This window comes from Candoia aspera, chromosome 5, assembly GCF_035149785.1.
Source record: "Candoia aspera isolate rCanAsp1 chromosome 5, rCanAsp1.hap2, whole genome shotgun sequence".
NCBI lineage: Eukaryota > Metazoa > Chordata > Lepidosauria > Squamata > Boidae > Candoia > Candoia aspera.
The window spans coordinates 62,505,584-62,529,734 of NC_086157.1; the positions used below are offsets into that span (position 1 = coordinate 62,505,584).

General features: G+C 46.1%; 1 protein-coding gene across 9 annotated transcripts in view; it reads right to left on the reverse strand.

The window, feature by feature from the left end:
- ITSN1 (intersectin 1) overlaps positions 1-24,151 on the reverse strand; it is a 126,295-nt gene that overhangs the window by 31,091 nt on the left and 71,053 nt on the right. For all 9 annotated transcript variants that reach the window (XM_063305393.1, XM_063305391.1, XM_063305392.1 and 6 more), the window contains 8 exons: positions 23,194-23,423; positions 8,987-9,108; positions 6,995-7,242; positions 6,310-6,469; positions 5,751-5,956; positions 5,356-5,435; positions 1,855-2,021; positions 22-67 (listed from right to left, as the gene is read on the reverse strand). In XM_063305393.1, coding sequence (XP_063161463.1) covers positions 22-67; positions 1,855-2,021; positions 5,356-5,435; positions 5,751-5,956; positions 6,310-6,469; positions 6,995-7,242; positions 8,987-9,108; positions 23,194-23,423 — 1,259 coding nt within the window. The remainder of the gene's footprint in view (positions 1-21; positions 68-1,854; positions 2,022-5,355; positions 5,436-5,750; positions 5,957-6,309; positions 6,470-6,994; positions 7,243-8,986; positions 9,109-23,193; positions 23,424-24,151) is intronic.

The window sequence follows — 24,151 nt, forward strand, 5'->3', positions numbered from 1 at the left end:
TTTTCTCAGAGTACAACTTACCAGGTTTCTTGCTTAAGCTTCCGGTTTTTCCAGCAGTTCCAGGAACCTTTAAATAATAAGCACAATTTTCAATTCCACAGAAGAATTTTTACATAACATAATCGAGTTAAAAAGGGCTGTGTAATTAATTTTCCTAGTTTTTTCTATTTGCACAGCAAGCTACTTTTCGTAAGAAAAAAGTTCAAAAGCCATTTGTGTTATACTTGCTTAGAAAAATATTCTACAGCAGTTATATAATAAAACTAATCTGTATTGTAAGATTTTTGAAAAGATGAAATCATCACCAGTTCACTTGTCCTCAATAGTAAGGCTACCCTAGTATTCTTCTTCTATTCCTAGGACGACTTTTTTTCTTCCTTCTAAACCCGCCTGGGGGTTGGCTGAATTGCCTGCCTTTCCCTCTGGCTTTGAAGAGAGTAAAAAGAGTCCTTGAGCACTCCTTTCTGCCAATTTCTGCTCTGCCCTGACAAGCTGTAGCCAAGCTCCACCACCATATAAGAGGAGGAAGGGTGGGTACTTCAATATAAATGACAGAGCCATGCTGGCAGCAGTGAAACAGATTGGAAAGCCTGGTGAGAAGCCAGGGTTTTTTCTTCCATGTACAGCCTCTTGCCTTGCGACTGAGACACAGGCTGAGCTGCCTTTCCCTGGGGTAGGGCTATCAGAACATTCTCCAGGCTTGATTTCTATAACGTGCCCTTGTATATCACTTAGAATTTTCAGCTGGCACAAAATGGTGCAGCCAAATTGGTCTCCAGAATACCCTGTAGAGACCATATTAACTGTTTTTTAAATTTTGTACTGGCTGCCAATTTCTTTCCCAAAGCAGTACTTACTATTTTTAAAGACCTAATGTGCCTGGGTACAAGACATCTGAGAGAATGCCTCCTCCTGCAAGATTCTTACTGCCCACTAACATCATCCAGGAATCTTGTCTCGAGTGGCAACAGCCTGTCTAGCTGTCATTCAGAATTAAATACTGTATTGTTCATGGTAGCTCTGCACTTGTGGAACTCACTTCTTAATGCAGTATGGGGTTTGCCATCCAAACTGGCCTTTAAAACAGCTTTGGAAACACATGTCTTTTCATTGGCCTACAAAGTTTAATTATTCACTGAAAAATATTTACCTCACTTGTCAAAATGATAATTTAATTCTATTTTAATATAAGAATTTACTATTTTTATATACATTATATGTTTTAAATGTAATTAGATTTTGATTGTTTATATACACTACCTAGGAACTTTAGTGATGTGTGATTTAAGAATCAAATCAATCAATAAAAGTTATATTTAAATAAAAAAACTTGAGGCATGATGCTCAAGATATAAATACTACTATAAAGAATTGTCAACACTATTATTTAAGAAAAAACGGTGACAAGACTAGTTAATCAGTGTTTTACATTAACTTCAGTTGCTTAGTTCAAAGAAAGAAAAAGTAACATTGTCCAAGCATGTTTACCAGAAAGTAAAGCCTGGTCAGTTTAAAAGGGTGTAGACCACAATTGTAAATGTCAATACTCTTACAAATAAATTTTCATTTTATGTTAAGAATCAATTTATGACTGCTGCACATATATAGATGAATCATATTTCAAGCATAATCAATTGATCCTCCTTGAATACAGTAAGTCACCAGAATCTGAAACACTGAAAAGTATTGTCAAAGAATCAAAAACTACTTTTGATATAAAGTTCAACATATTCATGTTTCTTCCTTTCTCCACCCTTATTATTTAATTCAATGACTTGTAATCATCAATCATATTTATAATATTAAATCATGTAGCAAAGTTATTTTTAATAAATACACATGTATGAATTTTACCTCAGAGTCTTTGAGTCTAACATAATTAGATGGAAACACTCCAGATTTTTCACCCAGCACTCCTGTCCACCAATCACCATCCTTCTTGGTCACAAGAATTAAATCTCCTTGTTGAAATGTTAAATCTCCTTGTTCAGAGCTCTCATATGTATACATAGCAATATATTCTAGAAAGCAAAATTATTTGGAAGTGAGAAAATGCTTATCATTAATTAATTTGCACATTAATTTCATGCACTAAGACATAATTTTTGATCTAAAGTTTTGCCTAAAACAGGATTTTCCGTTCTCACAAATCTACTTCAAGAAGATTCTAGAGTGAAAACAAAAGCAGTTCCAGAGGGATTATTCCCCTTGGAAAAGCAGTATCTCTTAGTGTGTTAATATCAAAAAACACTGCTATTGTTATTAGGGAGGTAAAATCTGAATCTCACAACAATTTTGTATTATTTAATAAAGAAGTGTTATTGAAAGCAAATATATTGGCTTCAATTGCTCTTGATTAAAATAGTATTCTTTCCAAACTACTACATACCAAATAATTTATATAATGTACTGCTGCAATCCTTAACTAGTAGCTCCCACCAGAGTATTACTACCTTCATGTGGTGTGATGATTAGCTTTGATGACCATGAGTGTTTTGCCACAGGCCATGAGGTTCTGATAAGGTCACGCTTGCTGTCAAGGCCAAAATGGAAGCAGGGACACTAAAAGTAATCTCAGTGGGGGTTAGGGCAGATGGGGCTCTGCATGCATGAGAGAAGCCAGCCCAAGCAGAAAATCAAACTCAGAAGATGGTAATCGCAAATCACCACTGCATTGTTACCAAGAAAAACATATGGACATGGCTCAAACATATAGAGAAATTCAGGTATCAGATAATATAGATTAGAAAATACTCTTCTAGTCACTGGGGAAGGATACCAAACTTTCACAAGTAGATTTGGAAGCAATAGCATGGCCAGACCAGAGCCACAAGGAAGTCTAGCCACTGAAGATGCAAGTAATAAAAAAGTTCTCATTTTACAAAGGCACACAATTATAACATTAACAGTGAGAGACATGAACCAAAAAAACTTCAACATTGTCAAAGAGAACTAAGATGTAGCAATAAGTGAACTTAGGTGGACTAGGCCACTTTAACAGATGATTACTTGATATCAGGGCATGAAATCACACAAAGGAATGGAGTGGCAATGATTGTCAAACAGGAGTTTGCTAAGCATGTGTTTCACTATAACAATAAATGATGGAATATATCTATCAAATATGTGTGTCATGAGCACTGATGGTGAGCAGGAGGGGGCCCCTATCCAGGGGCAAAAATGCATGCGTAGTAGCGAGAATTTGAGCTGTCATTCAAAGAGACACAGGACAGACCTGCCTTGACTTTTGGGGTTTATCTGTATGGGTTTTCTCACACTTCTTCAGTTTGTTAGGATTTTCTGTCTAATGTAGCAGTAATAAAACACTAGAGACTTATTCCTCGTCTCGGGGTGGTTCCTGCTTGTTAAGACAGTGTGGATATCTAGTAAATATTGCTGTTATGCAAGCCTATACCCTTACAATAGATTCAATGGTAGAAGACATTGAGAGATTCTATGAAAAATTGCAGGAGGTGATTAATGCAACATCTAGAAAAAACACTAATACTATTAGGTGACCAGAAATCTAAAGTTGGAGAAATAGAAAAATGTGGAATTACAGGAAGATTTGGACTCTTCTATCTCAACATAATGTCTATCATTTATAAATGAATTAAAATATAAATTGGGTAAGACAATTAACCAGCCAACAAAAACTTATTTGATTGGTTAGCAGCCCTAATATACACACATTAATAAGTGCTGAATATTTATATTTATTTTCCCAGCATTGTGGCTAAATTCTATGTTGCTGCAATTAAAATATGCCTTCAAATGCTGTATCCCCTTTTATTATATTTTTATATGTTTTTACATTTTGTTTTAATTTGGATCATTGATTGTAATAATAAAAACAAGCCTATCATATCTTTATTTTATTTACAGTTATTTGTATGTTTTCTACTTAAATAACTCTTTTCTATAAATGGACATTTAAACTAATATCCATTTTCCCAATCAGACAATTATTTCTGAACATATAAAGCTCAATGGCCTACAAAACACTTTTAAATTCTGGATATGGGCGGCTACAGATGCTGTATGATAGCTCCACCTCTTTTAAAGGGCAAAAGTAAAACTTTTAGCTTTTGGACTTTAATATTCTCATCACAGCATATGAAAGCCTAACTATAATAACATAACTCTTCTTGCAGAGAGTACACATCTCAATTCTCAATCCAAAAAAAGAATACTAAGTTTTGGGGAAGTGATTATAAAAGGTATAAATGCTTTGACCCCTAGAGCAAAAAGATCCAGACAAGTCTGAATAGTGCGCTGAAATGAAGAGAAAGAAATTGAATAAATAGAATGTTAAGCCCTGCATTGGGGAGAAAAAATGAAAGGCACAAATACACGATGGAGGAGGCCTGGCTTGGCAGCAATGTATGTGAAAAGGATCTGGATATTCTAGAACACAAGTTGAACACGGGCCAGTAGTGTGAAGCAGCTGCTAAAAGGCAACTGTTATTTTGGGATGAATTAACAGGAACATAAAATCTAGACCACAGGACTTAGCATGGTCAGGCCCACTTGCATACTGTGTCAAGTTCACATTTATAAAAAAGGCATCAACAAACTGGAGCAAGTTCAAAGCAGGGTTACCAAAATGATGAAGGAAGTGAAAAACAAATTCTCTGAGGAAACAAAGAAACTGGGTATGTTTAGACTGCAGAAGAGGAGGGGAGATATGAGTACAATGTTTAGATTTCCAAAGGAGAGTGGACTTGTTTTCTATTGCTCTGGGAGGCAGAATCAGAACCAGTGGTTGAAAGTACCGGAAAGTAGCTTCGGGGTAGGTACTAAGAAGAATTTCCTGATGATAAAAGCTGCCAATTAATGGAATAGACAGTGTCATGAAGTAGTATGTTCCCCTACACTGGAGATCTTCAACAGAGACTAGATAGCCATCTGTCCAAAATGCTTTAGCAGGTCCTGTACCCAGAAGGGGGTTGAACTCGAAGACCTCTAACCCCTAAGTTACATTTAATAGGGTAGCAAACATGAAAGAATTTAGACAATAGGAAATACAAAAAATTAGCATATGACAAAGCAGCATTTCCCAAATGTGTGCTCTCAGATGTGCTAGAATTCTCACCCACAGTGCTACTGCTAAACAATACAGTATTTCTACAAGTAACAGTCCTGTAGCATTGTAGAGAAGAGAGGAAGGCACAGGAAAACCTGGGGCTCATGGATAAAGCTTGGCTATTTAGTAATCTACTTAAACATTTACCGTGCACAGAATTTAACACAGACAAGTTGAGAGAACACTTATTTCAAATAATTTGCTCTCAGTTGCTATTTAGAGATTTCTTAATAGTAAATGACCCACTATTTTTCTAGTTAAAGTCTAACCTTCTCCTGAAAATGCAGATTTTGCAACTGGTGATGTCCTCTTCAAGTTAGCAGGACTCTCTGAAGATCCAGAATCCATGCTAAAAAGAAAGAAGTATCAATGATTTGTTGCAGCTAATTCAGTATGGTTATCCAACAGGACAACTTGAAAAGAATATAAAACACATTGATATGTATATATAAGGCGTATGAAAACCTTAGTATTATTTCTAGATTATGGAAAAGTTACTTTTTCTCTTTAAACAATCTTATACATCTTATACATGACAACAATTCTAGAAATAGATACGTATGCTCATATACATACACAATCATGATTATCTCAATAAATGTTTATCTCAATAAATGTTGAAAACAATCCACTATTATTATATGTAGCAAAATAAAATTATTACCTTGTTGATTTCCTTATAGGACCTGATATAAGCTTCACATAGGATTTAGGAAACCATCCTTTTTGTCCTTGAACCTCCCCAAACCACCACATATCTTGCTGTTCTAACACAGTGATGATATCATTCTTGTTAAAATTTAAATGGTTGTCTTTCTTGGCTCGCCAAGGATATAGTGCTTGTGCTTGAAGTCCTTCTACTTTTTCACCCTAGTTAGGTAATGAAGTTGAGTTTACTTTATATACACTATAATATTCAATAAAATACAAAATTGGCTTGAGAAGGCAGTTTATTCACAGATTATTGTGAGGTTACCACTGTGCTGTGAAATTTCCAGTATATCTGTTTAGCATAACTCTGCATTCTTCAGTCTAATAACTGTGGACCCAGGAATTCCTAAATTGTTCTCCTGCTCATGCATGTAAACTGATACTATCAGTTCTATTATTTATCTAATCCCTTAATTGCTTATTTCATATAGCAAAAGCAAAAGTACAATACAAAGTACCCAATAAAATTTACACCCATATAGTATTTAGTTTGCTCACAGATAGCAACTCACCTGACCCAAAACAGGAGAAGGAGATGATCCAGTAACAGTTGCAGGAGTAAAGGCAGATCTTTGTCTTAACTGCCCTGTGCTTGGAACTGTAAGGGAAGGCTGAACTGCCCAAGCATCCCAGTTATCCGTTTCTTGCTTATCACTAGCAGTTGTTGGCCATCTGAACAAAGAAAGATGGTGGATATAATAATGATTACCATAGTTAAGAAGCATTTTTTTCTCTTGTCCCTAATCATGATATGGCATGTTTCCCAGAATAATACTTGATTATCAGTAACTCCTACATCTCTTTTGTTATTACTGCTACTACATGACCTTGTCAAGCCATAAAATATTAAGGACAGATGTTCACTACGACGCCTTGGTGGCCCTTATATCAGTTTGGATTGTACAAGAGAGTGACAGAGAAGGGAAGGAAGGATAGATGATTGGAATTTCTGAAGGCAATTATGACTATGAATTTCTTTACATGGCTTTAAAGTCACTGAGTTTTAAATCAAAAACTCAATTTTACTATGCTGACCCAATTTTTCAGGCGACTGATATACCAGAAATGAAGGGCAGATATGCTTCAGTATATGATTTAAAACCTCTTGTGAAATTAATTGTGAAGCTACTTTATCTAGGTTATTCACTTCTACAATTACCAAAAGAAAGAAAAACTGAAATTCCAATGAAATCATACGTTGAACTGAAGTCTGCCCAGTTGTTGCTAGTAGGACTTGAATCTGTAGGAACAGGTGGTGCCAGAGGTGTTGTAGGAGTTTCACGTAATGAAATTTTGGGTACAGATGTCACATCAGTTAGCTGCTTTACGGAACTTGGAATTTCATTTTCAGACATTTTTTCGGCATAGTTTGCAGGAAACCATCCTGTTTTTCCCTTCAGTTCACCTCCAAGCCATCCAGGTTCTCCAGTTTGGCTTTCATCCACCTGTTCAAATGTAGTAAGTTAATTCAGAGTATAAAACTACAATGATTTCCACAAAGAATATTTTTACCAAAAGCAGAATATTTAAGAATTTTAGAGTAACAGTATTATGAATTACTTTAATGAAATGTAAGTACATTTGTAGGACTGAAACCAAGTGCTTTGACAAAATCTTATTGACAGTTAATAGTGGAAACAGATGGCCTCCAAGAAACCCACCAGAGAGCAATTCCAATTATACTAATTTGGGACAATATAATCTAAATATTTCTATATTTTTCTAAAAGACCCAACATATATGACTGAAGGCAAATAACAGAATTAAAAAGTAAATTTATATTAAATCTGTATTAATATTTATAGCCTAATTAATTTCCTACTTCTGCAACTATGCTTATTGATTATATACATTATCATGATCTGAAGTAAACAATATCAGGCAATAGTTTAAATTCTATATTATTAGATTTCTATACTGCATTAAAATTTTATCACAAAAAAATTTATAACACTGAGATAAATGCAAAAATTATACAACCTAATTGCATGTATCTAGTTCCTTGCTCAAAAGAATATTTGAACAGCATTTTAAATCTAAAAGAAAGTGTAAAGGGAAGCATTCCACAGGTATGCATATGAATGAATGAGCTGAGAGGTAAGATGTGGTGTTATACAGGTAGTCCTTGCTTAGCGACTGCCTCATTTAGCAACCACTCACAGTTACGACAATGATGAAAAATAATCTCGCAGCCAATCCTCACATTTGTGACCTTTGCAGGTCTGTAAAGCAAAGGAAACTGAAGTAAGATCATAAGTGCAGTTGCAGTTTCACTTAGTGACCGCTTCACTTAACAACTGAGTTGCCAGTCCCAATTGTGGTTGCTAAATGAGGATTATCTGTATCTGTATTTTGTAATACATTATTATTTTTGAATTATTACATTATTTTTATTTTTAATATTCAATATTTCATCTGTATTTTGTAATCAATGAATTGACTGTGGAAAATGAACAGCTCTGCTACAAACTCTCATTCACTTAATTTTGCTTCTGGGGCTAGGGCATAAATTACTGACAACTGAGAAGCAGTTATGCTAAATGTCCACTCTATAGGCCCAAATATTATTGCTGCTATTCCAGTAGCTGCCCATGTTTTACTAATGCATGCAGTATCACATGTATTAAAAGTAGAAATTAAACCACAGAATCTAAGATATTGCATAAGTTATTACCGAACAAGTACTATGACCTACTGAATCAGCAATCATTTTCAGTCAGGAATACTCTCCTCTCATAGTGACCCAAAGATCACCCAGCTGGCTTTGTGCCTAAGGCGGGACTAGAACTCATGGTTGGCCTCCCGGTTTCTAGCCTGATGCCTTAACCACTACACCAAGCTGACTCTCTAAAAGAAATTATCTAGAAAAGCCAAATTTTCTAGATGTTTAGAACTCCTTAGTTTAAGGAGTTCCAGCCTGGAACACATGTTAAAATGAACATGTCTTTATCCAGGAGTTGCAGACAGGTGCCCAATGACCTCCAAAGTATTTTTGCCTTCAAATCCAAAGTGCTGCACACCCTTATTCATCACCCTCTTTTCACTATCTGCCTTCTTATATTTAAGCCACATGGCCTCCATAACATCCCCAGATGTTATTAGCAGAGCCCCACTGTTTTCACATGACCACCCTCCTTAAGATATCAAAAGCATTTGTGATTTTTGGGTAATACTGCACTCTTCTCTTACCATGATGATGTCTCCTGGCTGGATAGTGATTTCATCATGGCTTCGGGATTCAAAAGGATACAGAGCTCGATAGTACACTATTTTTACATCTTCCTGAGCAGAAATAGTTACTGGAGCCTTTTCTAGATCCACAAAAACAAACACTTGGTTTTTGACTTACATCTCAAGAGGCAAATTCAATTTGCGTGCATCAGTGTATTACATTTGTTTTCACATTGCTCTGATAAACCAAATCAATGTTATCTTCATTTTGCAGTAGCAGAAACAGAATTCAAACATTCATTTAAACACAGTTTAGGATGCTAGGATTTTTTTTTTCAGTTTTGCAGACTGCAAAATTCATTCACAACTTTTTTAATTAGTGTTTTTTTCTGTTACTTTTACTTTACTTAACCATTATAATGTATGTAGGGTTAAATTATTTTTGTGTTTTCATTGTTTGTATTTCACTATTTTAGTAAAAAAAAATTAAATGAATAAAAACTATCCACAGCAATGCTATTGTAAGGAATGCCTAAGACCAAATAAAAGACTCAGACTCTAAATCAAGTTTAAGCTCTGGCTTTTATTTAGAATAGAATGCACACCAGTAACAAGCTGAGTGTGAGGGAAGCGCGCCAAAAGTTGAATTAAATAGTCTCGCGCCAAACAGCACTCCACCCCCACACTCCCCGGGTGTGCCCCACGAGTTCCATGGAGTGACAGGCCATCAAGACTTGATAGGTGAGAGGTCATCCAGCCCCATTCACCCCGGGCATCACCCTGTTTATCTTCCTGCGAGGTAATGGTCCATTACCGGGCGATTAGACCTCGATATTCCTCGAAAGCCCGGACGCGCCCTTCCGAACCTCGCCCTGATCATTTCTTTGACAATGGTGTCAATGGTCGATTAGCAGGCGATGAGACCTTGTTGTTCAATAGATCTCCCAAACCCATTACCTTCTTTATCCGGTTTATCGCCCGCACCTCTCCAGTCATTGACACGCATCCGCGCTTTGTCATGCGAGCCGTTACGATGTCGCTGTCATGAGTGCCGTTGAGCTGAAGACATCAGCGCAATGGCACACATGACAATAACGAGGAAGCAGGGGAAGGGGCCCAAGATAAGCAGCCATCAGCTCACAAAAAAGAAAGAAGAAGAGACAAAGGCTAAGCGGATCGCGAGGCATACCCAAGCTGTTAGCACCAGCGCAACGGAGATCGCCCAGCTGACAGCAATCACCGGCTGAATAAGGAAACCGATGATGGGCGATCCCGGGGCACCAGCGGGGCCTCGCAACCCTTCACCTACCGGCAAGACAGCATGCAGGACAAAGGGGGGATGACGTAACCCTGGGTGAGGGGGCGCTGACCGGCGCGGGGTATTTAAACCCCGCACTGGCGCGCTCCTGTCACTCTCAGCTTTTTTCGGAACTGTTACTATGTAAAGAATAAAACTGAACCTGCTGTCGCACGAATCAGCGTCAGTGCTTTACTCTGCATAGACAGGGCATGACATAAAGCTGAGAGTCATAAACTCAGCCTCGCCGAGCCCCACCGGACAACGAGCCACGGGAGGACTAGACGGCGAGAAGACCACAAGCAATGAGGCCGATGCGTCGCGGCCAGAACGGGCGAACCGCACAGCAAGAAGCGGAGGAGGACCGATCGAGGCCAGAGGCACCGCGGACCCCAGGAGCCACGGACACCCGCCCGGCCCACCCCGAGCCTCAGCTCCAATCCCAGAGGGAGATGGCGGCGGAGGCGACTCGGCCACGGGAGGGAGCAACATACCTCCCGAGACCAGCAGAGACCCCCCCACCCCACATCGCACCCCAGCCACGGGCGTGGAGCGGCAGCCCAACTGCAGCAAGCTCGGTGGAGGACGGAGAGGCGACCCAGCCAACACACCCCCAAACGGAGGAAACGGATCGGCGGATGGGACTGCCTGAACCCCACCAGCGGCTCAACCCGGCGGACACCCCGACAGACCCGACCCCAGCTGCGGCGCGGATTTTGGAAGGGGAAACTCAGGCCAGACTCGCGGCCATAGAGGCCCAGCTACAGGACCTCAGGACCATGCTGCAATCCCTGATGTCCCCGGCGCCGCCCAACGATGTTCCCGCACAGGCCCACACCCCGAGCGGGTCGTCGCTTCCCCAGGGGCCGAATGGGAATCAACAAGCGGCCCAAGCGGACGAAGCCAGGAGTCGGGAAGCGAGAGGAGGGGACTCACAGAACGCCCGAGCCCCAAAGGACTTCCCCATTTTCTTTGATGGGAACCCCGTAAAACTGTCGTTTTTCATTACAAACGCCAGGGAGTTCATGGGGCGGCACGGACACTCCTTTAACTCCGACGCGGACAAGATCGCAGCCGTGGCGATCAAGCTACAAGACTGGGCGGCAGACTGGTACGTCTAAATGTACGAGTCCAACTCCCCCGCCCTCTTGGACTTCCATGCTTTCATTACAGAGATGAAGCGCTATTTTGAGGACCCACTGGCCAAAGAGAGGGCGAAAAGCGCACTCCACAGCCTCAAACAGGGCACACGCACTGTCCCAGACTACGCCCTCGAATTTAAAGCCCTAGCAGGGAAGATCAACGACTGGTCCGAGACCACCCTGCTAGAAATGTTTAAAAGGGGGCTCAACCGCGAAGTACTTCAATGGGCTCTCTACCGGACGATCTGGTAACTCTGCACGGCTGGATCCACCTCGCGGGGAAAGCAGAGCACGCGCACCGCACCTTCCTAATGACAACGACGGAAGATAAAACCAACACCTACCCAAAGGTACCCGCGCCACACGTGGGGGCGGCCGGTCCCACACACCTAAGGAAGAAATTTACTCGCGGGCCCTGCGGGAGGTGTGGGAAAATGGGGCAAACGGCAGAGTACTTCTCCAGCCGAACCCCAGCGAGCGCTCCGCAACCCGCACTGAAACCTAGCCTCAAACCAACGAACCCGCCACCCCCCCCACCGCCGAATGACCGGAGCCACAGCGACACCGGACGAAGGCTGGGACGCCCACTGGGGGGGAGAGGATGCCGTAGACCCAGACCAGCCGGCGGGAAACGCTCCCCGCCTGCCTTAAAACGCGCCGCGAGGCAGGTGGTGGGACAGAGGCGCGGATCACTTCGAAGGAGCGGCAAAAGCTCCGTCATAACGGCGGAGATCAAGCTCTCTGGGGGCTACGGAGTCACCACGGCCGCAGCACTAGTGGACTCGGGGTGCTCGAAAAACCTGATCCACCCCGACATAGTCGCAAAACTCTCCCTACGCTGCCTCCCCCTCCCCACGCCGCTGGCATTTCACCAGCTGGACGGCTCAACAGCGGGAGGGACACCAGCCACGATGCAGACCGAGCCGGTCACCCTACAAATGGGTACCCACACCGAACGAACATCGTTCGTGGTAACCCACATAGGACAGCCCATCGTAGTTTTGGGGATACCATGGCTCGCAACAAACAACCCGCGCATTGACTGAGCGACCCGCACCTTCCGATTCGACGGCGAGTACCAGGCACTGGTTTCAGCGGGCAAGACCAACCCCACGGTGGGACGAGCAGAGGCGGCAACCCAGGACAACACAACCACACCAGAAGACCTACCGGAGCAGTACGCTGAGTTCTCAGAGGTCTTCGGAGAGGCGGAAGCTGATCAACTACCCCCCCACCGCAAGACGGACTGCAGGATCGACCTGCTGCCCGATGTCCCCTTACCTAGGCCGAAGATTTACTCGATGACCCCGAAGGAGATGGCAACCCTCTGGGAGTTCATCGACAAAAACCTGGAAAGGGGATTCATAGAGCCGGCATGCTCACCGGTCAGAGCACCCGTCCTATTTCGAGAGAAAAAGGACGGCACCCTATGGCTCTGCACCGACTACCGGGGCCTCAATGCAGCTTCCCTATCCAATAAATACCCCTTACCCCTCGTTAAAGACATGCTCGCCCACGGGCAGAGTATTCTCCAAGCTGGACCTGCGCGAAGCGTACTACCGAATCCGAATCAGGGAGGGGGACGAATGGAAAACGGCGTTCAACTGCCCCCTAGGCGCCTTTCAGTACAAAGTGCTGCCATTCGGACTAGCAGGGGCCCCGGGGGTATTCATGCAGCTCATCAATGAGGTTCTGCATGAGCACCTGTTCAAAGGGATCCTGGTCTACATAGACGACGTCCTCATCTACTCCAAAACGCACGAGGAACACGTGACCCTAGTCAGACAAGTCCTCGACAAGCTAAAACGGGCGAAACTCTATGCCAAACCCTCAAAGTGCGAATTCCACAAAGCATGCCTAGACTACCTGGGGTACCGAATCTCCGGGGAAGGCATACAAATGGACCCCGCAAAAGTCGAGGCGGTGGTGAACTGGGAACGCCCCCGTAACAGGCGCCAACTCCAGAGCTTCCTCGGCTTCGCGAATTTTTACAGGTCATTCGCCCGGGGGTTCGCGGAGATAGCCGTCCCCCTAACAGAGCTCCTCAAGACTAAAGGGGTGGGGGACACACGACGCGCCAAGAACCAGGGCACAGTACTGAATTGGACTCCCGCGTGCCAAACCGCATTCAACAGGCTGAAAGCGCTGTTCACCACGGAGCCAATCCTCGCACACCCGGACCCAGAACGGCCGTTCGTGGTCCAAGCCGACGCCTCAGACTTCTCCCTGGGGGCCATCCTACTCCAAAAAGACCCCACAGGAGTCCTAAAACCATGCGCCTACCTGTCGAAGAAATTTTCTGAGACAGAAAGGCGCTGGCACGTCTGGGAGAAGGAAGCCTTCACGGTGAAATCGGCGTTGGAAACATGGAGGCACCTGCTGGAAGGCACCACTCAACCATTCGAGGTCTGGACCGACCACCGGAACCTCGAGGCCCTCCGAACGCCCAGACGCCTCAGCCCAAAACAGGTCAGATGGGCCCAATTCTTCAGCCGCTTCAACTTTCAGCTGAAGTTCATGCCGGGCAAAAAGAACTTCCTAGCCGACGCCCTCTCCCAACTGCCCCAAGACGAGGAGCCCGCCCCAGACATGATCGGGACGGTCCTATCCGCGTCCCAGCTGGGGATGGTGGTGACCACCCGGAGCGGCACTTGGAAACAGCCCAACCCCACGGCACAACCGACGGTGGGGCAACCGGTAACCAGACGGCGCCATCCACAACTGCCAGGGGGGATACGCGCAGACCTCACTGCCGCCCTCAAAACCGACCCTTGGCTCCTAGCAAACCCCGACAAGGTGACGATGGCACAGGACCTGGCATGGGGGGAAGGCAGAATATATGTCCCAGACTCGCAACGCCAGGCGATCCTGCGCAGATCCCACGACGCCAAGCAAGCGGGACACTTCGGGTTCCTGAAGACCCTGCACCTCACACGACGCCAATTTTGGTGGCCCGCGCTGAGACGGGACGTGAAAGCCTATGTAGCGTCCTGCCCAACATGCGCTAGGGCCAAATGGGCACCAGGTAAGCCCCCGGGACTTTTACAAAAAGTGGCGGAGCCCTCCCGCCCATGGGAGGAAATCTCCATGGATTTCATAGTAGATCTCCCACCCAGCCAGAAGAAAACGGCCATTTGGGTGGTGAAAGACTACTTTTCGAAACAAGCCCACTTCATCCCCTGCGCATCAGTCCTGTCCGCCCAACAACTAGCGAAACTCTTCCTGATACACGTGTACAGGTTACACGGATGTCCTGCACGTGTGGTGACCGACAGGGGGACACAATTCACTTCTAAATTCTGGCGGGCCTTCCTAACGCTGACGGGGACCCAACAGGCCCTATCCACTGCCTGGCACCCCCAGACGGACGGAGCCACAGAGGTCCTCAATGGCACCCTAGAACAATTCATACACTCATACACAAACTACCACCAAGACGACTGGGTCGAACTGCTCCCGTTCGCGGAAGTCGCCTATAATAACGCCGTCCACACGAGCACGGGGAAAACCCCGTTCGAAGTAGTCTCGGGGCACGACTTCGTCCCCATACCGGAGCTACCGCAACCCCCGGGACCCCAAGTGGATGCTAGTGACTGGGGACAGAAGATTGCGGAATCGTGGCCAATAATCACGGCAGTGCTGAAGGAAGCACAGGCGGCCTACAAAGAGCAGGCCGACAAGCACCGGCGCCAGCAACCGTCGTTTCAGGCAGGGGATATGGTCTACCTATCCACCAAATTCCTGAAGTCACCTCAACCCTCGAAAAAACTGGGGCCTAAGTATATCGGGCCGCTTCGAGTAACCCAGATAGTGAACCCGGTGGCAATACGCCTGGACCTGCCGCACAATCTACGGAGACTCCACCCGATATTTCACACCAGCCTCCTGAAACCTGCAACCACCTCTCGATGGCACCCGAACACGCCGCTGCCCTCCCCAGTGATGATCGACGGCCAACAACATTTCGAAGTAAGGGACATACTCGACTCGCGCCGCCAAAGGGGAATATTACACTATCTAGTAAGGTGGAAACACTTCCCCCACCAAGAATGGGTGGCGGCGCAACACGTCAAGGCGCCAGACCTGACCCGGGCATTCCACCGGACGTACCCCGACAAGCCAAAGGGGCGACAAGCCGAACTGGCCCCTGAACACCCTTTCCCCCGCGGGCCCCACCCCCGCCAACCGCACCCCCAGGGGAAAGGGCCCCCCCAAGCCTGCGACTTGGGTAGACCTCCCTCCACCCAGGACTCACCCTCCCCCCGCCCGGGCCCACGAAGGAGTGACATTGGTCACCTGTGCATGCCTGGGGGCAACGCCCAGGATGCACACATAACAAAGCCGACGCACTTGGAATAAAGAGCTGATAAGCACCTGACCAGCCACGCCTCTCTCCTCGCCGAACTGAGCCAAACAAGCAGGGTGTGGCCGGAGCATGCGCACGCCCAGGGTGTGGTCGGGGCATGCGCACTGGGAACACACCCTAGATGGACACGAGGTAGAGGGCGGAACAAAGGGAGGGGCGAAAACACTCCGGCGGGAAATTCAAAAAAAAAAAAAAAAAAAACATTTTGACAGCTCTCCTGGTAAAAAACCGGAAAGCCGGGGGGGGGCACTATTCGGACAGGGGGCAGTATGTCATGAGTGCCGTTGAGCTGAAGACATCAGCGCAATGGCACACATGACAATAACGAGGAAGCAGGGGAAGGGGCCCAAGATAAGCAGCCATCAGCTCACAAAGAAGAAAGAAGAAGAGACAAAGGCTAAGCGGATCGCGAGGCACACCCAAGCTGTTAGCACCAGCACAACGGAGATCACCCAGCTGACAGCAATCACCGGCTGAATAAGGAAACCGATGATGGGCGATCCCGGGGCACCAGCGGGGCCTCGCAACCCTTCACCTACCGGCAAGACAGCATGCAGGACAAAGGGGGGATGACGTAACCCTGGGTGAGGGGGCGCTGACCGGCGCGGGGTATTTAAACCCCGCACCGGCGCGCTCCTGTCACTCTCAGCTTTTTTCGGAACTGTTACTATGTAAAGAATAAAACTGAACCTGCTGTCGCACGAATCAGCGTCAGTGCTTTACTCTGCATAGACAGGGCATGACAGTCGCAAACATCGCAACGGCGATCATGACATACCGCCCCCCTGAAGAAAATCAAGCCGAGGGCTTGGAGGGATATGCAACATGGAAGTTGCGGACTAGCTCGGGGGCCTGAATGTCGCGGGCAGCGACCCACTCAGGGTGGGGAAAGTGTTTCCAGCACACTAAGTATTGGAGAGAGCCACAAAGCTTGCGGGAGTCGAGAACCTCCTTGACTTCGAAGTGCTGCTGTCCATTGATCGTGACGGGTGGAGGGGGGGGGAGTGCGTGGATGCCACCGGGAAGGGTCACTGGCCGGCTTGACTAAGCTGCAGTGGAACACAGGGTGCAGCCGCTTCAAATTATGAGGTAGATCCAAACGCACCGTGACTGGGTTCACAATTTGTGTAACCTGAAAGGGGCCAATAAATTTGGGGGCCAGTTTCTTGGAAGGCTGAGGTGACTTGATAAATTTAGTGGAGAGATAAATCAGGTCCCCTACTCGAAAAGGCACCTGTGCTTGTCAGCCTGAAGTTTGTATGAGGTCTGTGCCTCATTGAGAGCATCCTTAATGACGGGCCAGGAGTCTGCGAGTTTAGAACCCCAATCACAGGCCGCCACTACTGGAGACAGGGGCTGTGGGAGCTCGGGAATGGGTACGAAGTCCCGACCTGACACCACCCCGAAGGGGGTTTGTCCCGTGCTTTGATGCACAGCGTTATTGTATGCAACCTCAGCGAAAGGAAGCAAATCCACCCAGTCGTCCTGGTGGTAGTTGATGTAGGAGCGGAGGAATTGTTCAAGGGTGGCATTGAGGATCTCAGTAGATCCGTCTGTCTGGGGATGCCAGGAGGTTGACAATGCTTGCTCGGTGCCAATTAATTTAAAAAAAGCTCGCCAAAACCGTGAGGTAAATTGTGTGCCCCTATCGGTCACCAAGCGAGAGGGGCAGCCGTGAAGGCGGTACACGTTCACGAAAAAGAGCTTCGCCAGCTGTTGCGCCGATGGGATAGAGGCACAGGGGACAAAATGAGCTTGTTTGGAAAGGTAGTCTTTGACTACCCAAATGACTGTTTTCTTTTGACTGGGCGGTAAATCCACGATGAAATCCATAGAGGTTTCATCCCAAGGGCATGAAGGGTTAGCTACGGGCTGCAGCAGCCCCTGGGGTTTACCGGACGGTCGCTTAGACATTGCGCAAACAGGGCAGGATGCCACATACATTTTGACATCCTTCCTCAGCGAGGGCCACCAAAATTGGCGTCGGGTCAAGTGGAGGGATTTGAGGAACCCGAAATGACCAGCCTGTTTGCTGTCATGAGACCGGCTGAGGATAGTTGATCGTTGTGAGTCAGGGACGTATAAACGACCCTCCACCCAGGCGAGGTCTTGTTCCATGGAAACCTTGTCAGAGTTAGCAAGGAGCCAGGGATCAGACTTTAATGCGAGGGCAAAATCTGCACGCAACTCACCCGGCATCTGTGGTTGCCTGCGGCCCGGAGCGGGCTGCACCGGAGTCGTTTGCAGGGGGGGGGAGGCTGTTCCCGAGCGCGGCTCCGGGTGACAGCGGCCAAACCCAATTGAGACTCAGAGAGCACCGTCCCCACGACATCGGAGACAGGCTCCACGTCCTGGGGCATTCGGGAAAGTGCATCTGCCAAAAAATTCTTCTTCCCTGGAATAAACTTCAGCTGAAAGTTAAAACGGCTGAAAAATTGAGCCCAGCGAATCTGCTTAGGGCTGAGGCGCCTGGGCGTGCGGAGCGCCTCAAGGTTGCGGTGGTCTGTCCAGACCTCAAAAGGGCAAGTCGCCCCTTCTAAAAGGTGACGCCAAGCCTCCAGTGCCGCTTTTACTGCAAATGCCTCTTTTTCCCAGACATGCCAGCGCCTTTCCGTCTCGGAAAATTTCTGGGAGAGATAGGCACAGGGCTTCAAGAGTCCGGCAGAATCCTTTTGTAATAGGATAGCCCCAATTGAAAAATCAGAGGCACCAGCCTGAACGACAAAAGGCTGTTCGGGGTCGGGATGGGATAAAATTGGCTCCGCTGTAAAGAGAGCTTTCAACCGGTCGAAAGCAGCCTGACAGGCGGGAGTCCAATTGAGCACGGCCTCTGGGTTTTTTACCTTGCGTGTCTCCCCGACGCCTTTGGTCCGCAACAAATCAGTCAAGGGCAGGGCAATCTCCGCGAACCCTTTTGCGAAGGATCTGTAGAAATTTGGGAATCCCAGGAAACTTTGGAGCTGGCGCCGGGTGTGTGGGCGCTCCCAGCTCAAAACAGCCTGAACCTTTGCAGGATCCATTTCGATGCCCTTATCTGAAATCCGGTAGCCTAAGTAATCCAGGCACGACTTATAGAATTCGCACTTGGAGAGCTTAGCATAACGTTTAGCGTGCCGGAGCTTGGTGAGAACCTGTCTTACCAATCTTTCGTGTTCTCTCTGTTTTGGAGTATATCAGGACATCGTCCAGATAAACCAGTACTCCTTTAAACAAATGGTCATGCAGAACCTCATTAATTAGTTGCATGAAAACCCCTGGGGCCCCTGCAAGACCAAAAGGCAGTACCTTATGCTGGAAGGAGCCCAAGGGACAGTTAAAAGCTGTTTTCCATTCGTCCTCCTCCCTGATGCGAATGCGGTAATACGCCTCGCGGAGGTCAAGTTTGGAAAAAACCTTTCCAGTCGACAAGCCAACATGTCTTTCACGAGGGGGAGGGGGTAGTTGTTTGCCAAGGAGGCTGAATTTAACCCGCAATAGTCTGTACACAGTCTTAGGGTACCGTCCTTCTTCTCGCGGAACAGAACGGGTGCTCCAACCGGCGAGTTTGCCGGTTTGATGAAGCCCTGAGCGAGGTTTTTATCGAGGAAGTCCCGCAACGCCATCAATTCCTTTTGTGTCATTGGGTAAATTTTTGGCTTAGGCAATGGGACACGAGGGAGCAGTTCAATGGCACAGTCCGTCTTGCGATGGGGGGGTAACTGGTCCGCCTCCTCCTCCCCGAAGACATCAGCGAAGTCTGCGTATTGTTCCGGCAACCCCTCCATGGGGGAAGCGTGAACTTGAGGGTCAACAATCTCAGCCCTCCCTACAGTCAAAGTGAGGGATTTCCCCTTAGCAGGTACCTGGTAGAACCCATCCTCAAATGTTATCATACGGGTCCTCCAGTTAATGTAGGGATTGTGGCGAGTTAGCCAGGGGATTCCCAGAACCACTATAGGCTTGCCCACCGGGGTGACCACGAATTCTATGGTTTCCCTGTGCATGCCTATTTGTAGGGTAACATTCCCTGTACCCTGGGTGGCCGCTCCCCCCCCCCCCCCGCTGTGGAACCATCGAGTTGCTGGAAGATCAGCGGCTTCGGGAGAGGGAAACAGGGTAAATTTAGCGCAGCGACTAGGGTGGGGTGGATCAGGCATCTGGAACACCCGGAGTCCACCAAAGCCCCGAATTCGATGGTCTTGGAGCAGTAGCTCAGTTCAATTTTTACGGCCAGGATGGGACAGTCCGCACTCACCCTGGTGGTATTGCGCCCATTCTCCACCACCTGCCCAGCGGCGCTGTTTAGGACAGGTGGAAGGCATTTTCCTCCGGCTGCTCCAGGGCGGCCAACCTGTCCCCCGCGAGGTAGATGTCCTCTTCTTCGTCCGGGTTCGCTAGTGCCCCTGTCAGCCGTCGGGGAGGGTTGGGTGGTTTCTGCGGTGGTTTCTGCGGAGCCTTCTGCGTCGGTCTAGGTGGGCGATCCGCCATCCTAGCCTTGTGGCATTCTGCCGCATGGTGACCTGCCTTACCGCACTTGATGCATTGCCCACGGGCAAAGCGACGTTGTCTTTCAGCGTCCCATGTCGGGCCCGACTGTGGCACTGGCCCTTTCCCGCTGGGAGGACGCCTGTCTCTCTTAGCCACCAGCATGAAGGTGCGCTGGGCGTGTTCAGCCTTCCCGGCAAGACAGATCCAGTCATGCAGTGAGTCCAGATCGTCTCTGTACAGCGCCCATTGCAACACCTCTCGATTGAGGCCATCCTTAAACGTATCGATCAGGGTGGCCTCCGACCATTCAGGGACCTTCCCTGCCAAGACCTGAAATACTAGGGCGTAATCTGCGACCGATTTCTGCCCCTGATTGAGTTCTTTAAGAGCGCCTTTAGCCCTCTCCTTCGCCAGGGGGTCTTCAAAGTACCGCTTCAAGGCGGCCAGGAAGGTGTGGAAGGTAGCCAGGGCTGGGGCTCTGGACTCTGACATTTGTATGTACCAGTCTGCGGCTCTGCCTTTTGTGGCAATAGCCGAGATTTTAGCCCCTTCCGATGCAAAACAATGTCCGTATTGCTGTACGTAAGTTGTTCCGTTGGTTAAAAAAAAATAACAGGTTCGTGGGGTCGCCATCAAATTTTACTGGAAAGTCTTTAGCGATCTCACCAACTGGAGAAACCCCAACCTGTGAGTAGGGGAAACCCCCACCGGAATAAAACCACGGGGCTCTGGGAAAAAGTCCCGCGCCTGGCCCCTTCCTCTCGGGGCTGGCGATAGGGTGGGTGGGATGCCGAGACCCCTCCCTGCGCCCTGCGCAGCAGCACTCTTCGTGAGCTCACTCACCATAGTTGACATGGATTGCAGCATGTGTTCTAATGATTGCACCTTGGTCTCCAGAGCCCTGATCCTGTCCGGTGTGACAGGATCGTCCATCCTCGGTGCTGCCGGTTGTTGCCTGATCGGCAGTCCTGCGAATTTCCTCTCGGGCATCTGGGGGTATTGGAGTCTCCAAGTGGTGTGGGATGTCCCCGGCCGGGGGTCCGCTACGCCATCCTACCTGAAGTGTTGTTGACTCACGACTCCTTCCATCGGGGCCCTCCACTCCGGGCTGGGGCTCCAGGCTCCAAACTGGGGTGCAGTGTGGGTAGGGAGGGGGCTCGTGTCCCATCTTGGGAGCGTCGATTCCAGAAGCTGTCTGGTTGCCTCCCCCACTCGCGTTGAGTCCTTCGCGTCTCCGCTCTGAAGCGCCGACTCCAGGATCGTCCCCGGTTCAGTCATCGCTAGTTGCTTCTCTCGCAAAAAAAAATTTCCTGGTAGAGGCTAGCGAGGTTCATTCTTAAAGGACTCTCAGCTTTATGTAAGGAATGCCTAAGACCAAATAAAAGACTCAGACTCTAAATCAAGTTTAAGTTCTGGCTTTTATTTAGAATAGAGTGCACACCAGTAAAAAGCTGAGAGTGAGGGAAGCGTGCCAAAAGTTGAATTAAATAGTCTCATGCCAAACAGCGCTCCACCCCCACACTCCCCGGGTGTGCCCGAGTTCCACGGAGTGACAGGCCATCAAGACTTGATAGGTGAGAGGTCGTCCAGCCCCATTCGCCCCGGGCATCGCCCTGTTTATCTTCCTGCGAGGTAATGGTCCATTACCGGGCGATTAGACCTCGATATTCCTCGAAAGCCCGGACGCGCCCTTCCGAACCTCGCCCTGATCATTTCTTTGACAGTGGTGTCAATGGTAGATTACCGGGCGATGAGACCTTGTTGTTCTATAGATCTCCCAAACCCATTACCTTCTTTGTCCGGTTTATCGCCCGTACCTCTCCAGTCATTGACACGCATCCGCGCTTTGCCATGCGAGCCGTTACAATGTCGCAAACATTGCAACGGCGATCATGACAGCTATGAAGTTTCAGGTGCTATTACAAGAAAGAAAGATGTGCTTATACCAAGGAAGAATGTTCAGTGGAACATCTAATTAAGAGGAGAGGGTCTAGTATTAATCAGTATCAGTGCACCATTTGTGTCATTTGCACAATAATGTCATCATTCAGGTGATACAGATATCAGAAGGTTACATTATTATACATATGAAGTAAATCAGAGTAGCAACTGATCCATAGCATGTGAAGTCTCTTGCATCGTGGTCTGTTAAGATGAATTTTCACTGTATATAACTGTATACACAAGCATGAAATTGTGTCATCAAATGTATATTTTAAAAAAATCAAACCAACTTCATCTAAATAGAAGTTTGGGGAAGGGAGGCGAAAAAAAATTCAATGTTTATTTTGGCTGTACCTCCTTTTGAGTGCTGTCCCTATTTCACTGCTGCACTCAACACAAGTTGGGCAAGAGACAATGTTAGCACTGAACTATGTCTTTGTTTTCAGTGTAACTACTTTTCATTGTAACTCTCTCCACCCCTCCAAAAGAAGCTTCCTTTATAGGAGGACAAGCATGCATAATGATAGTTTAAGATTATGGGAATAAATAGGATATCAATAGAAGTATTAAATCATATTTATGAAATACTAATTTGGATGTATTCAAATATGATTCTGGCTTTGTAAATCATAAGTTTAGAGACAAATAAATGTTGAGGTTCTACTGTATATTGGAAAAGAATGAAAGGCACATTGTAGCTTCTAGTTTGCTTCTAGTTTGATCTACTTCCCTCAAAGTAGTAATTTATTTAAAACAAGAAATTTATTACTTGCTTACACTTCTTCCAAAATGCAACTCAAGGTGATTTACAAAAAAAAGATAAAATACAATCATAAAAACAATAAACAATATAAAAAAAATCAATAAATGGGAAGAAGAAAATGAGGAAAACAGAAACAATTATCTAACATTCAGTCAGCAAGAGTGAATGTACTACACTAGTACATGATCATGAGAAGAACATAAGATTTTTGTGAGCATTTAATCTGAGCATTCCATTCTTTTGTACCTGCAGTTGACCAAGGAGCTTGGATAGCTGGTTTTGTTGAATCTTTATGGTGATGAAAAAATTTATTCATTTTTTCTGGCACTTCCTGTTTGTTCTTTTCATCATTTTCTTTCTTTTTACTTAATTCTTCCCATTTTTGTTTTTCTTCCTCTTGATTTTTTCTTGACCGTGAATGTTCTTCTTCCTGTTGTATTCTGTCAAGCCACTGTCTTTCTCTTTCTTGGGTTTTTCTAATTAGTGAAAATATATAAGTGGTATTTAGAAATATATAATTTAAGACATTTCTAAGCCATCCAAAATTGGAGTTCCCTGGGTAGTTCCCAAGTCCTTTTTGTGAATATGTATTCTTATCATTTTCAAGGCTCATTAGAAATTTTTTATACTGTCGTAGAATAAAAATAAATCCTTTGACTTGAATCTGACTTGTGATGACTTCATGGACTAACACATCTAGTTTCATGGTAACAACGTAGAAGTGGTTTGCCACTGTGTTCTTCCATTATGTTTTTCTGAGCTTTTTAGGAATTTGTAACAATTCTTAGCAGAATGAAAATTAAACATTGATATTGAAAGCATTATTTAAAAGACTGTTAACAAGAATCTTAACTATTCAGCACATCACTCAAGATGAAGTCCTTCAGCCATGAAAATGGAGCCCTTAGTATGTAATTTCTATCCTATTCAAAGGATTCCATTTCTGTTACAGTGATTTAAAAATCAAAGCATAAATCATAAGAATATAAATTTGTGCCATTCTTTAAGCAGTAAAAGACTGGTCAGTATTAAAAAATAAGAAGAATCACAGTTCTTTGTAGCCCAGCATGAAGACAGGAACCATACTGCATGTGCTCCTGTGAAAAGAAACTATAAAGACATAATCTTTTGATGACCTACCTATGATAATCCGTCCCACCATCCTCTTACTAATATAAATCTTAAAACTATGGGTGAATAGTGA